A 15331-nucleotide genomic window follows, 5' to 3' on the forward strand; every position below is an offset into this window, starting at 1 on the left:
ACTACTAGGACATTATTTACACAGGTAGGGTCAGCCGCTGGTCATCGTGCTGATGCTCAGACTCTCCCCGGCTACCACTCCCAGCATGCCCAGTGGTACTACGAGCACCTAGGGGCGCTTCCTCCTCACCACCAGGCGAGGGCGTTACACTGCCCCCACCTGAAGCGTCTGGCGTCTCGCCGACGTCGAACACCCCCCTCAGGCTGTACTCGTACTCGGCTAACTGCTGTGGAACCCTGCGTGAGCGGCCGCTGCCACCGTACCTCGCCACTGGAGGGTACCCGCCACCCCCGGCACAGTACCCCGTCCTTTACCTCCAAGGCCTCCCACAGGGCGCAGAGGGCCTTGACGGACTTTGGGTGCGGGGCGAGCTCCTCTCGCGTAGGCCACACTCCTGCTGCCCTCCAGCGGAGCACCGGCTCCACGTCAGGATCAGCTGCCTGACGCTGTGCCAGGTCTGGCAGGCCCACCCCCAGCGGCCCCTCCCGGGCCGTGGCCGCGGTGCTCACCTCCGCCACGGTGCGGACAGCCTCCTCACGCTGCTCCCACCGGGCGCAGTGGTGGCAGTCCGCGGCCTCCCAGCGGCGCCACGAGAGAGCATCGGCATTGAGGTGGCGAGACCCCGCACGGTGCACGACAGTGAAGTCGTACTCCTGCAGGATCTCTATCCATCGCGCCATCTGCCCCTCCGGCTCCTTAAAGTGGAGCAGCCAGGTGAGGGACGCATGGTCGGTCCTCAGCCGGAACCGGGTCCCGAACAGGTACGGCCTGAAGTGGTGGACCGCCGCCATCACCGCCAGCAGCTCGCGACGGGTCACGCAGTAGTTCCGTTCAGCCCTAGTCAAAGCCCGACTATAGTAGGCCACTACGCGCTCCCCATCCGGCCCCTCCTGCGCCAACACCGCACCCACCCCCGAGTTACTCGCGTCGGTATCGAGAACATACGGCAACCGCTGGTCGGGGTAGGCCAGCACGGGGGCCCCCACAAGAGCTTCACGCAACCGGCCGAAGGCAGTCTCACAGCCCGAGTCCCAGTCGAAACGGCGGCCCTTGTCGGTGAGGCGGTGCAGCGGGGCAGCGATGCTGGCAAAGTCCCGGACGAACCTCCGGTAGTAAGAGGCCAACCCCAGAAAGCTGCGGAGCTCCGCGATGGTGCGTGGAGTCGGCCAGCCCCTCACTGCGGCGACCTTACCTGGGTCCGTAGCCACCCCTCGCGGTCCAACAACATGTCCCAGGAAGGTCACCTCCCACCGCAGGAGCTCACACTTGCGGGGGTTGAGCCTCAGGCCAGCACGGCGGATGCAGGCCAGCACCGCCTGGAGGTTCGTCAAGACTTGGTTGAAACCCCGGGCATGAACCAGCAGATCGTCCAGATACAGCACACACTGGTTCCGCGGGACAGATGCCAGCACCCTCTCCATCAGCCTCTCGAACGTCGCCGGGGCATTGCACAGGCCAAAAGGCATGACAGTAAACTGCCAGAGGCCCTGGCCGATGGAAAAGGCCATCTTCAGGTGAGCATCGGGAGCAAGCGGTACCTGCCAGTAGCCGCAGCGGAGGTCCAGGGAGCTGAACCAGGTCGACCCGGTGATGTAGTCCAGGGCGTCATCTATCCTCGGCAGGGGGTAGGAATCTTTCCGGGTGACCTCGTTCAGCTTGCGGTAGTTGACGCAGAACCTCCACGATCCGTCTTTTTTTTTACCAGTATAGCTGGTGCCGACCACGGGCTCGCGGAGGGCTCAATCACCCCTGCTGCGGCCATCTCCCGGATCTTTTCCTCGGCGGCGGTCCGCTTGGCGTAAATCATGCATCCCGGTGGGATGCGGATGGGCCGAGCGTCGCCGGTGTTGATCTCGTGTTGGACCAGGGCAGTGCGGGTGCAGTCCTCATCTCTCGCTGCAAAGAGATCCTCGTTCTGGGCGAGTAGCTCCTGGAGCCGCTGCCGCTGGTCCTGATCGAGGCCCTCGCAGCTCCGCTGGTAGAGATCCTCAACGGCGCGCCTCGCTTCCACGCAACGCTCGGCCCCCACCGCCGCCGCCTTGTCTGGCCCCCCGGCTGACTTGGGGGAAGGATCCGGCACGCTCGCTCCCCGGCTCACAGGCCTGGTCTGCCCCGCAACTGCCGCCGCGGCCGCCACTGCCTCTTTTTCTCCCGGCTCTGGCAAGCCCGCGTCCCTCGGCCTTCGCCGGGCCTGCCCTCCACCAGGTGAAGTCGCTCCCCCTGCCACACCAACTCCTGCCGGCTCAAGTCCAAACTGGCCCCCACTCGCTGCAGTAGGTCCAGCCCCAGAATGCAGTCCTCCTGGATGGGTCCGAGGTAGCAGGGGTGGCGCACCATCACTGCACCTAGACGGAAGGGAAGCACCTGTTTCCCCCGGACTGCAGCGAGCTGTCCCGTCACGGTCCTTAGCCGCAGGCTGGAGGCCTCCCATCCTGGGGGGTTGGTGCCCTCTATGTCGGGGAGGACGCCCGGCCGGAGTAGGGTTACCGATGTACCAGTGTCGAGTAGGGCCAGGCAGGGTTGGTCCTCGATTTTGCAGTGGAGGTACAGGCCCCGGCTACAGCCGACTCGCCCCACGGTGGCGTAAGGGGCGCCGGTCTTAACAGCGCTCTCCGGAGCGGGGGTTGAGGTGTTCGAGGGGCGGCCTTCCCCACGCTGAGTCGTCCCGTTCCCGTTTCCCGACGCCGATCGAGGAGTGCGAGGTTCGGGTGCCCGGCAGCTCCTCGGGTGAGAGGGCCTTGAGAAAGGCCTGGAGAGCCATCTCCCGCTGCGCCTCCCGGGGGAAAGTTGGGTATCCTCGGTAGGCGAGGAACGTGACATCAGCGGCAACCGGGCCCAGTCGCTCTACTGGTCGGCGCCGCCGCAGGGCCAGCCTCTCCCGCATCAAGTCCGGCACCTCCTCCACACTGAAGCGCAGCTGGAGAGCAGCTGCCAGCGGCGTGTAGTCGCCTCTGTCCTCCTCCGGGACGTCCAGGAGCACCTGGCAGGCCGCTCCTTCCGGCGCCGCCGCCAGGTGGCCGGCCATCTCCGCCCGGCTCCAGCCATTCATCTGGGCCGCGAGCTGGAACTGCACCTCGTAGGTTTCCCAAGGCGCTTCCCCATTGTAGCGACCTGGTCGCACCCGCGCCTATGGGTGTGGGAATCGCTGATCGGCTCTGGCAGGGAGAGTATCCTCTCTCTGGGGTGCCCGCTGACCAGGAGTAGCGGCCAGTCGCCCCAATTCTACTGGCGGGACCACTATTGAATAGCCCTGGTAAGGGCTGTGGCCACCTGTCGCACCCAGGAGTTGCTCAGGCTCCCTATGTGCGCTGCCGATGGGTTCTGTTTCTTTCAGCGTCAGCCGGCGCTTAATAGAATCGGGTAGTGTCTGCCACGAGTTGTCCATCCTGCCCGCTTCTGACACCAATGTAGCGTTTACAGGTTCTTTTCAGAACAAAGGACAAGTGGAGACGCGATTAACAAACAAGCATTAGCTTTATTCGTTAACAACCACACACGCACATACACACAGGATATACACGCACATGAGGAGACTGACGGAACACGTACACATCTTTAGGGTGGTAATTACCTAACAACACGCTATACTTTTACAAGACTACACAGGGCACTCGAACTACTAGGACATTATTTACACAGGTAGGGTCAGTCGCTGGTCATCGTGCTGACCCTCAGACTCTCCCCGGCTACCACTCCCAGCATGCCCAGCGGTACTACGAGCACCTAGGGGCGCTTCCTCCTCACCACCAGGCGAGGGCGTTACAATACATAATATGTGCATATAAACATAACAGATCTTATCATGAGGGTTAGCAGAATACAAAAGGTACAGTATATATTCAGTCACAAAGAGTTACAAATACCAAGAGGGACATACGTTTAGTATACAGTATCATTCATTTAGACCATTTCGTAAATGAACTTGGTTACAACTTCTACACTAAATACTCAAAAGCAAGTATATCACTCATAGGAATTAAATTGATATCAACTGGTTGGGATAACAATTGAATTCTTAAGTGGTAATGCAGAAAGTTGAATACTCATCATTTGTGGGGATTCAGATCTCCTGCAGGCACAAAGAAGCAGTGGCAAGCTTGTTGCTGTGTTCACTCGGTGCTCTCTGGCTCGGTGCCAGGCAGTGCTCGGTGCGGCTTGCGACTTGGTGGGAGAGATTCCGGCTGCGATGTGCTGCTGATGCTCTCTGAAGACCAGCTAGTTAGTGTTGGCTGAAACAAGCAAAGTTTGCGCACAAGAGAAAAGTGACTGTGGGTCCCAGCAGGTCAGGAAGAAGACCGTTTCGTTCCTGATGAAGCGCTAATCCTGAATACTTATATTCAGATTGGGTTCACGAGGCTTGCTGCTGGCTAACCTCGGGTGGATCCTTTGGTTACGCGCTGGCAACCTCTGTCCTCGACTCTTAGAACAAAGGAAAGTTCTGGCACTCGGACACACTTGCCGTTACGTGGTGGTCCGGGCTGAGTCTGAGGATGTTCAGGAGGAGCCCTGAGGCTGAATGTCCAGCAGGCGTGCTGCGAGAATGTCCTGATCCTGGGAACTGTTCTACAGGCGCTCTGTGTTGCCTGTTTTACCTGGAGAAAATGCAGGTCATTCATTGGTTGAAAGTTTCATGGGCATCAGAGACCCACGTGGAGTTAATCTGCCCTACCGGTTCCTGATTGGCTGATGATGAGTAACCATCCCCTCTGACCTTAGAGTTGTAAACAAACTTTGAATCAGACTCTCCTTTGGAAACTCGGACTTTAAGGCGCCAGAGATGACCATTTGTCATCTCAGCTTTGGGAGTTGTTCCATATCAGGACACTCTATCAGCTAAAAAAACACCTTAATTACGAACCAAATGGAATGGCCTCTCTGTATCAAGCACCACTGAGATGAAGGAGGGAGGGACTGGCAAGGGAGCAGAAAACTTAATTCCTGTACTTTAATAAGCTGCAGCTATATCAGCTGATGATGACCATGATTCCCAAGCATCATTTCAGTAGTTTGGATAAATCCTACTTAATATGAAACATATTAAAGTTTACTTGGCACAACTCACTTGATTGAGGGAATAGTAGCCTGCCCATGAGGACAAGTCCCCCTTCAAAAGGTCTGAGCCAGAGAGCTTCTGCAAAAATGAAGACGGATTGGAAAGAGAATTGTGAGAAAGAAGCACAAAGAGGTGCTTAAAGGCAAGATGTGTGAGGCTAGAAGTTTTGGTGTCCTTCTGAACATCTGTTTAAAAACCCTATACTGCTGTGCAGCAGTGTCTCCTGGAAGTCACCAGGCACCTACAGTACTAATTCAGTTACTTCATTGAGTGACTCGGAAGGCTTTGTGGAACTTTCCACATTTAAAATGATAAATGATAAGACAGGAGAATTGGATAAAGTTGTTAGAAAATGATTGGATGGATTGGATAGATTATGGATTATTAAGGGAGTGTGTGAAAATGTCATAATTCTTCTCATTAAAATTTATATTTTTATTTTCATAATTCATTTTATGTTGTTTTTTAAACATTCTCAAAGATCAAATAACACTTAACGGCAGTAAAGTTGGTGTATCAGTAGCAGGAAGAAATGAACAGTAATACTGTACTTATTGAACGGGGATAATTTGTGGAAAATAAATAAAAATCATTATGAATATTTAAACAATTTAAATAAGACCAAATGCAAAAAAATGAAAATGTTAGTGTAATGAGAATATAGTTTTTATTGCACAATTGTCTTGTCATAATTTTGTCTGTTAAATCAACAACATCAAATTAGCAAAGGTTTAAAGCTGTTTACATCTTGACTCTTCAGTTTAGGACCTGTTATGGTTTAGACCTATCATGGGCTGGAATAATGTAATCATAGTGACAATGATAATGGAGACAGGTAAAAAAATAGAGATAAGGGCAGGGAAATAGAAAAAACGATTTTTCGACAAGAGATGGAGCACTGAGAGAGACACTAGTTGAGATGGATGAGAAAGACAGTTTTATATTATACCAATATGAAGTTCTACAGGCAATGAGTTAATGACACTTTTGTTAATGGATTAGATGTTAATAAATAACAGAATTACTGTACACCACTCCAGAAGTTGTCCTAGTTTCCCTAGAAAAATAAGTTATTTGACACATTGCATTTATTATTTATTAAAAATAACAAATAAAACATATGCACTGCTTTTACGATTCATAATTCATTTCAATAATAAATTTATAGAGCAGTGAAAAATGCGTTTTCTATTCACACAGAGATATTTAATGTGCAGCAGCTTGTTGTTTCCATACTTGTCCCTGAATAAACTTGCACTATGACAACACTAGGCCAATTTTGATTATGGCATTGAATCTTAACTGTTCTATTTAATTTCACTGGACTGCTCATAACTTTGGCTATATCTTGAGCTCACTCTATTTCAATTTCTATTACTGCTCTGTACACTGACATGACCTTGATCTAAGCAGGATCCAGAAAAAAATGCTAGGCTTCAGCTTCCCTTGATAATTTTAGAGTTCTCTGATCTTTACAAAAAAGGAGATTAAACATTAGGTGCTGTGATCTCAGATATTGCGTTGCAGTTCTGTACCTTAAATTTAGTTGCAGTTACAAATTTTAATATTACAATAATCCTCACTGACCAAGTGTTGCCCTTGCCTGAGTTTAAGTGCAGTATGGATTTACAAAACCAAAGTCACAAGTGACAGTAAAAATTAATTAATTATTGCGCTTGGCAGACCCTGGTATTTAGGGATAGAGTGACACCAGATTCAGTGAAGCCTTAAGACTAAAAATGATGGATCTAAGTAGAAGAATGTATTGCAAAGCTGTCAATAGGTACTTGTAAAGCGTGAGTCTTTAGATGGAAAAAACATGTTTTTTTTCCTGTCAGAGCAATGTAAGGTCTCTGCTGATGCCTTTGCTAAACCTATCAGTCTCACTGATGTGAGAAATTAGATATTGATTTTTTTTTTCATGATGCAATCACTGAAGGAAGACTACTGGAGCAACAGTTCTGAGAATTAATGTGAGATGTTAAGAAAAAAGAGTTATTACTTCAGGTCTCAAGCAGGATTTACACTATTTTTGATTTTTGTTTAAGCAGAATGACAGGTACAGTTAAGTTATATAATGAGGTAATTTCTTGTCAACTGGAACAATATTCCACATTTCAGAAAATAACTAAGGATATGTATCGTCAGGGGGACCTTCATTCTTAGTCAGACTTGTATCTCATATTGAATCTGATTCCCTGTATATGATATTATGAGGATGGGGCCTCTGGTCAGATTCATACAGAATAATTAAATGTTCTATAGAATGATTTGATTTATTCTATAATTACATGCTCTGTACTGTGATTAAAAGAGTCATAGAAGATACAATATTCTCCTTATGAGATATGTTTTTGTTTTTGAACATGTACAGTACATATATATATTTTTAACTAAACAAAACTACTATAAATGTGTTAGAACAAAACAATTTTGTTTCTGCTGAGAATGGGTAGGAATTCAATCTCAAATTTATTTATTCTCATTTTCAGAACCAGTCATAATTTAAATCTCTTATGCAATGTGGTAATCCCTATAACCACTGATGTTGGGGTATAGAATACCCTTAGTTTTTATGATAGAAACAATGCTTACCTAACTCACATACAGTACAGATACCAACTAACAATCTTAAATTACAGGTCTTCTAGCCCCTGTCATGGAACAAGGTGGTTATCTGCAGTAGGAGGATCATTTGTATTACATTTTGTTACATGGAGTCATGAATTGAGGTCAAAATGGCTTGATTAATGGAATCAGATTTAACTGACATTGCTGAAATCCTTTTGCATCGGGTATGACACCACTGATCAATGTCCTTAATGGTGTGTCAGCAGAAAGGCTTTCAAAGAGAGAGTTTTGTTGGCAGAAGCAAAAGAACTAGGCATGTTTATAGAGAAGCAAACTTCACAAAATTAAGAGTGTGTGAAAATATAGTAAATTCCCTATAGGGTCAGTGCATTGAAAAAGCAGGACAGCTTCTCTAAATGTTATTTTAAGTCATCAGGTAAGCAACAAAGACTTTTTGATAATGTATTCATTTATGCTATGTGTTAATTATATAAAATTTCATTACAAACTCATTAGTATTAAACATTCTGAATTTTATAACAACTCTCAAAAAATCATTTTTTTTGTAATTATTTTTAAAGATTTATATAAGACATGTGATCCTATCAATCACTTATTTCTTCTGAATAAATTGCCTAATATTGTTCTTGATATAAATCCTTTGTGTGGTTTCAGAATATCTTGTTAAGCTGTATATAATGTGAAAAATATCACAGATTGGTTTTTATAACCTCTTCCAGGTACTAAGAGGTACATACAGTACATTTTTATCTTGTGCCATACTCTTTTCTACATCTAATAATAATAATTGCTACACTTATATAGCGCTTTTCTGGACTCTCCACTCAAAGCGCTTTACAGGTAATGGGGACTCCCCTCCACCACCACGAATGTGCAGCATCCACCTGGATGATGCGACGGCAGCCATAGTGCGCCAGAACGCTCACCACACATCAGCTATAAGTGGGGAGGAGAGCAGAGTAATGAAGCCAATTCATAGATGGGGATTATTAGGAGGCCATGATTGGTAAGGGCCAATGGGAAATTTCTTTTCGAGAAACGCCCTGAGATTTTTAATGACCACAGAGAGTCAGGACCTCGGTTTTACGTCTCATCCGAAGGACGGCGCCTGTTTACAGTATAGTATCCCCACCCCCTGCTGGCCCCACTAACACCTCTTCCAGCAGCAACCTTAGTTTTTCCCAGGAGGTCTCTCATCCAGGTACTGACCAGGCTCACACCTGCTTAGCTTCAGGGGGTTGCCAGTTGTGAGTTGCAGGGTGATATGGCTGCTGGCATTACAGTAGATATACAGTGCAGTAGATATATAGATATATACAGTAGATATATTAAATATACTGTATATTAAAAATACTGCTCATGTAACCCTGTCCTAGTGATTCCCAACAGCAGGAAATAGCTATATTTTTATATATATATATAACTATATGCTGCCTGCATGGGCACACAGGTTAACATAAATTGTAGAGGAATGATGACAAAAACTGTCAGGTATTGGTCTTGGTGGATCAGAGATACCACCAATGCAAACTCCACTTCCTATAACCTCACTAGACAACTTCCTGTAACGCATCTATGTCACGAGGTGTAATATCTGTGATAGCTGTGATATCCTGCAGCTCCTGCCCAGGACTGGTGGCTTCACAGATGGTGGTCTGGTAGGACAATTGTTTGCAGAGTATGAACACAATGCGCATCTCTTATTGAAACAGTTTATTTCTGAAAAAATGAAAAAACAACACAATTGAAGTGTTTTCTGATGATCCATTATGGTGGCACAGAAAACAAGTACAGCAGCTTGTAACAGGAAATAATCAGCTGCATACACATTACATTCTGTTTGTAAACATGCCGTAACTTAAAATAATATTGCTTTACATAATAAATAACAATGTTAAAACTATATTACAACTTATTTTATTTTAACTTACAAGTATGAAATTATTTACCTGTAACATACTGTACATGAGTTCAGTTTCATATCTGACCACCATAGCTTCTTACTGTATATACATTTTAAACTCTAACAGAACATTAACTGTATGTCACAAAAATGTATTTACATTTCCAAAGCCCATTGCATTACAATTATTGTCTTACCTGAAAAAAAGGAAGGAAGAGTTTCCGAATGATCCTTTATGGCGGCACGGGACACAAGAACAAGAACTACGACCCTGTGTGAGGACACCAGTACAACTCTAACATCTGTGCCACACACATTGTTGTTACTCACAAACTCTCATATACAGCTATTTGTTAACTACTCCATTTTATACCCAAGTGGACCATCAGTTTATCATCAATAATGACTGATTGGTAGCTTAGTTTTAACAAGATTCAGCAGGCTTTCTGAGACTTTGGTCTTTAGCTAAATTCTTTTAAAATACATTTATGTTACACAGTATGATAAAAAAACTCACAATTTTCACTAAGTAATAACCGCAAACATATTACTTTTAGCAAAATTAAGTTGGAACAAGACATATTTAGATATTGTTATGCCCCGACAAGCTCCAGCACCGCGGCATTAGCTCCACCAATTACCAATGTGCATTCCACACATGATGGAGACTCATTGGGGCCATCCTCTACGAGATCAGGCTGGGCCTAGCAGGCCAATTAGGGAACCTCACACAGTATTAAAGCCCTGAGGAACCATTCCTCAGGGCTCAGACATTGAGTCACTAACCTTGCTTTGAGTTTGCTCAGTTTCAGGTTCTCAGAAGTATTTTTCAGTGTTTCTTAATCCTCAGTTTCCAGTTCCTCTGTCATTCCCACTAATCATCTCTTCATCACCTCAGCCCTCAGCCCTCAGCTTCTGCTCTGCCTGCTTCAGCTGTGAAGCTACTGCTTCAGCTGTTTCCTCAGTCTCAGCTCTGTTTTTTCATCTTCAGCACTGTCATCGGATTAATTATCTCGATTGCCACATGTCTTGGCTCATTGACTCTAATTTTTGCCGAACCAGTTTAAACACCTTGTCGGGCCTGGCATAACAGATATCCTATTGGATAGTGCTTCAACTTTCAAAATTCATTAAGAAATTAAATGCTAAACCTACAACTAGGTTTCTAGAATAGGTTTCATTAACTCTTTTTTATAATGGTTTTTAAAGTTGTTCTTGAGAAATATGTCTTATAACATGTTGTCATACATTTTGTCACTGATACCCCATAACGCACTCACCAGTGTGATCTACACTCTTTGGTTAGTTGTCCATCTTTATGTACACGAAGAATGCTTCACGGATGTCAACGTATTTTACAGATCTTCATTTAGAATTTAGATCTTCCTATCTTCAGAATTTATTGCAGTTCTCCCTACCATCTTACAATTGAAGTTGAAGTACTTTTAACAGATTAAGCCAAGAGCAACTACAGTGTTTGGATGCAAGTCTTTTCAGTTTGTTGGTAATGGCTGGAACAATGTGCAAGAATAAACTGAACCTTTTCAGCTTTATATCTGTAGGTGTTTGTAGTTCTATATTTAAATCCTGCATTTGTAAAAACTGCCATGCCCTGTTTAGTGTTATTTATATTGTATTAAATTGAGTTGTATTTTTTTAATTCTGCATTCTTTGTGCAACAATGGTGTATGTTCTCAACTGAATTGCCAGGTTAAACAACGGATTATGATATATGAATAAAGAGATTAATTATTTTCTTAAAGATAAATAATAGAAAATAAAATAGAAATAAAGAATAAGGAGACTGAACTGTAACAGGAGGTCCATTGTACAGTTCAGTTTATTTGCCGTGTGCACAAGTGCACTGAAATGCTTATTTGCATGTATTCTCCAATACAAAGTCATTAAAAGAAAAACCCTAAACAGAACAGCAGCAGCAACAACAAGTTAAATAACATACAATATAAAAAAAAAAATCAGACAAGCAGTGTGAGAAAAAACCATCATGGTGAGCCAGTGGTAGAGGTAGAGTTCAGTAATCTGACAACTTGTGGGAAGCAACTATCTCTGAATCTTGACGTTCATGCCTTTATCTCCTATAATGCTTACCAGAGGAAAGGGGGGAGAGAAAGTAAGGGACCAGGATGATTGGTATCCTTAGTGAAACTTCCAGCCTTCCTGAGACAGCAAGTTGTAAAAATGTCCACAATACAGGGGAGTTGTACTCCAATGATGGACTGGGCTGACCTGAACACCCCCTGTAATGCCTTAAGGTCAGAAAATGAGCTGCTGCCAAACCACGCTGTAATACCACATGTGAGCACACTGCCAATAGTGCACCTGTAAAATGTGGTAAAGACAGTTGAAGATAGATCAAATTTTTACAACTGTCTGAGGGAGTAATGGCACTGTTGTGCCTTCTTTGTACAGTAGCTCCAGTTACATGCTGTGACCACATTAAATCATTAGTTAGGAAGGTACCCAGGAACTTGAAGCTGCAAACCATCTCTACAGCCACCCCACTGATGTGAAGAGGGGTGTGGTCCCCACCTTGCTTTCTAAAATCAATGACCAGCTCTTTGGTTTTGCTGATGTTGAGGGAGAGATTATTGTCAAGGCACCACTCCACCAGGTTCCTGACCTCATCCCTGTAGGCTGTCTCATCATTACCGGTGATTCAGCCAATGATGGTAGTGTCATCGGCATATTTGTAGATGGAGTTGGAGCTGTGTCTTGCCACACAATTGTGGTAAACAAGGAAAACAGCAGGGGGCCAAGCACAAAGCCCTGAGGGACACCTATATTGACGGTCAGCATGGAAGAAAGCTTTCCATTGACCCTCACAGTCTGTGGTCTACTAGTCAGGAAATCCATAATCCAGCTGCATAGAGAGGTGCTAATGCCCAGGTCATTAAGATTTCTAATTAGTCTGGGTGTAATTATAGTGTTAAAAGTGGAGCTGTAATCAATGAATAGTATTCTGACATATGTGCTTTTATCATCCAAATGAACCAAGGCAGTGTGAAGAGCCAGAGAAATACTGTCGTCAGGGGACCTGTAAGGCAGGTATGCAAACTGCAGGGATGTACACTGCAGACGTAATAACAGAATTCTCATGGTAGATAGAAAGGGTGGCATTTTACAGTCATACTGTATATTCCAGGTCAGCACAAAATCACTTCAGAATTTTCATGTCTGAACACCAAGAGTTGTTTATCATAAGATATACACCAACTGCCTTTTTTCTCATCAGCCGAACCAGACCAATCCATACGATAGGTGGAAAATCCATCAATCTGAACAGCTGAGTCAGGTGTATTGGGGGTCAGCCAGGTCTTGGTGAGACAGAGAATATAGCAATCTTTGATGTCCTGCTGATGGCTTAGCCTTCCCCTTAGCTCATCCATCTTGTTCTCTACAGATTGTATGTTGGCCAAGAGAACACTTAGGAATGCGGTTCGTGGCATTTAGTACAAAGTAGTCAACAAATGACTCACACTAGCTGATTTAATACTATTGGTATTACACACATGTACAGTTACTGTAGTGACGTTTTATATACAGTATTCCATAATGTCACAATTCTCCTATACAAAAGCAAAGTAATATTAAATGTATGTATGTTAACTAAATAAAATGATGTTTTAATTATGTAAATTTCTAGCTTTGTAAAATTGCCTGTCATATAGCTTGGTTTTGGTCATTCATATTGATTGAAGTTGTAATGTTACTGAAAAAGAACATAAATTACTGTGTGAAAGTGATGCCAAAGTGTAGTAATAAAACTTATTTTTTCCATGTTTCTCTTGAAAATGTTTTGAATTTTAGAATTTATTTCAATAAGACTCCAAATCTGTATTAACAACAGTAAATGGAGATTATAATTGGTCATGTGTTATATTATGCAGACGCATTGCTTATATGACAAAAAAATCTGTAGACAAAGGGAATGCTGCCTTTTGATTTTTAAGTTAACATTTTTATTGGTAAATAAATAATTGTGCATTTGTACTGTGTAAGTGTGCAGTAAAAAGTGTAGCTATTGTGACAATAAAGTAAAATGTGTCAACTTGGCTGTATATTATTTAAATGTGTATTTCTGATAAAAAGATAAACATTTATACATAAAAGACTATATACATTTTGTACTTTTGCCTCATATTTACCATCTGATCTGAAGTACAAATTTTAAGAACACTTTAGTGACCATATACAATCTCCATGAGAGACACACACAGGGAGAAAAGCTTGGGATCAGAGCGCAGGATCAGCCATTTATACAGTGCCCCTGGAGCAGCTAGGGTTAAGAGCCTTGCTCAGGGGCCCAACACAGTAGGATTCCTCTGCCAGCAGTGGGATTCAAACCGGCAGCCTTCCATCCACAGGGCCACTGCACCACCCCTGCAACTTTCTACTGTTTGTATTGATAAAAAGAGAAGGGAGGACGATTTCATGCAAAGCTTTCATGCAAAAATTGTCATTAGTACAGAGGTAAAATTTCACTTCACTGTCCCAATACTTACACTCATCACTACACCATCATTGCAGTTGTGACATCATTAATCAACTCCCGTCCAATAAGCAACTAGATCAACAGTTTAAATACCGAAGAAGTTCCGACCTCAAGAGCTTTTTGGCTTCGGTCAGCTTTCGGCTCAACTTTAGTCAACATCCAAATCCATTCTACATGTTACACCCCTTTACCCCTAAACACCTGGGGACACACGGAGACGTACAGTAACATGCTGCTTCTCTCAATCTTATCTTTGCATGAAATTGTCCTCCCTTGTCTTTTTATCAATACAAACAGTAGAAAGTTGCAAAATAATTCATAAAGGGAATGCCTTTCCTCCAGATAACTAAAATAATATAAAATAATAATGTCTATACTTTACAGTATATGACAGCCAGCAGCCATATCACCCTGCAACTCACAACTGGCAACCCACTGAAGCTAAGCAGGTGTGAGCCTGGTCAGTACCTGGATGGGAGATCTCCTGGGAAAAACTAAGGTTGCTGCTGGAAGAGGTGTTAGTGAGGCTAGCAGGGGGCGCTCACCCTGTGGTCCATGTGGGTCCTAATGCCCCAGTATAGTGATGGGGACACTATACTGTAAACAGGCGCCGTCCTTCGGATGAGATGTAAAACCGAGGTCCTGACTCTCTGTGGTCATTAAAAATCCCAGGGCGCTTCTCGAAAAGAGTAGGGGTGTAACCCCGGTGTCCTGGCCGAATTTCCAATTGGCCCTTACCAATCATGGCCTCCTAATAATCCCCTTCTATGAATTGGCTACATTACTCTGCTCTCCTCCCCACTGATAGCTGATGTGTGGTGAGCGTTCTGGCGCACTATGGCTGCCGTCGCATCATCCAGGTGGATGCTGCACATTGGTGGTGGTGGAGGGGAGTCCCCATTACCTGTAAAGCGCTTTGAGGGGAGTGTCCAGAAAAGTGCTATATAAGTGTAAGCAATTATTATTATTATTATAAATATAACAAATTACTGTACATTCCGTTATCTTCTCTACAGCTTTAAGTTGACTGATGGTTAATTAAAAGATTACTTTCATTAAAAAAACATAAAACCTGCAGGAGATATTTGTTTTCTTTTTAATTCATTCCTTCTTAACTTGTTATGAATAAGTACCATATATTCTAATCTGACCTTTAAACTTGTAATCACTGAAATAATTTGAAGTGTAGCATTATCATATAAATTATTGTCTGAGGGCAAATTAGATCAATTAAGTATACTTTTGTTTCTCTTGAGCTGCTAATTTGAAT

The 15331-nt window shown here is 44.4% G+C and overlaps 1 protein-coding gene across 1 annotated transcript in view; it reads left to right on the forward strand.

The window, feature by feature from the left end:
* Positions 1-15331, forward strand: part of LOC148654889 (uncharacterized) — a 33387-nt gene that overhangs the window by 15294 nt on the left and 2762 nt on the right. Inside the window, exons 2-3 of the mRNA XM_088646601.1 lie at positions 203-1286; positions 4076-4188. Of these exons, the coding sequence (XP_088502727.1) occupies positions 203-1286; positions 4076-4188 (1197 nt within the window). The remainder of the gene's footprint in view (positions 1-202; positions 1287-4075; positions 4189-15331) is intronic.

The sequence above is a fragment of the Lepisosteus platostomus genome, chromosome 9, assembly GCF_059453375.1.
Source record: "Lepisosteus platostomus isolate fLepPlt1 chromosome 9, fLepPlt1.hap1, whole genome shotgun sequence".
Classification (NCBI taxonomy): domain Eukaryota; kingdom Metazoa; phylum Chordata; class Actinopteri; order Semionotiformes; family Lepisosteidae; genus Lepisosteus; species Lepisosteus platostomus.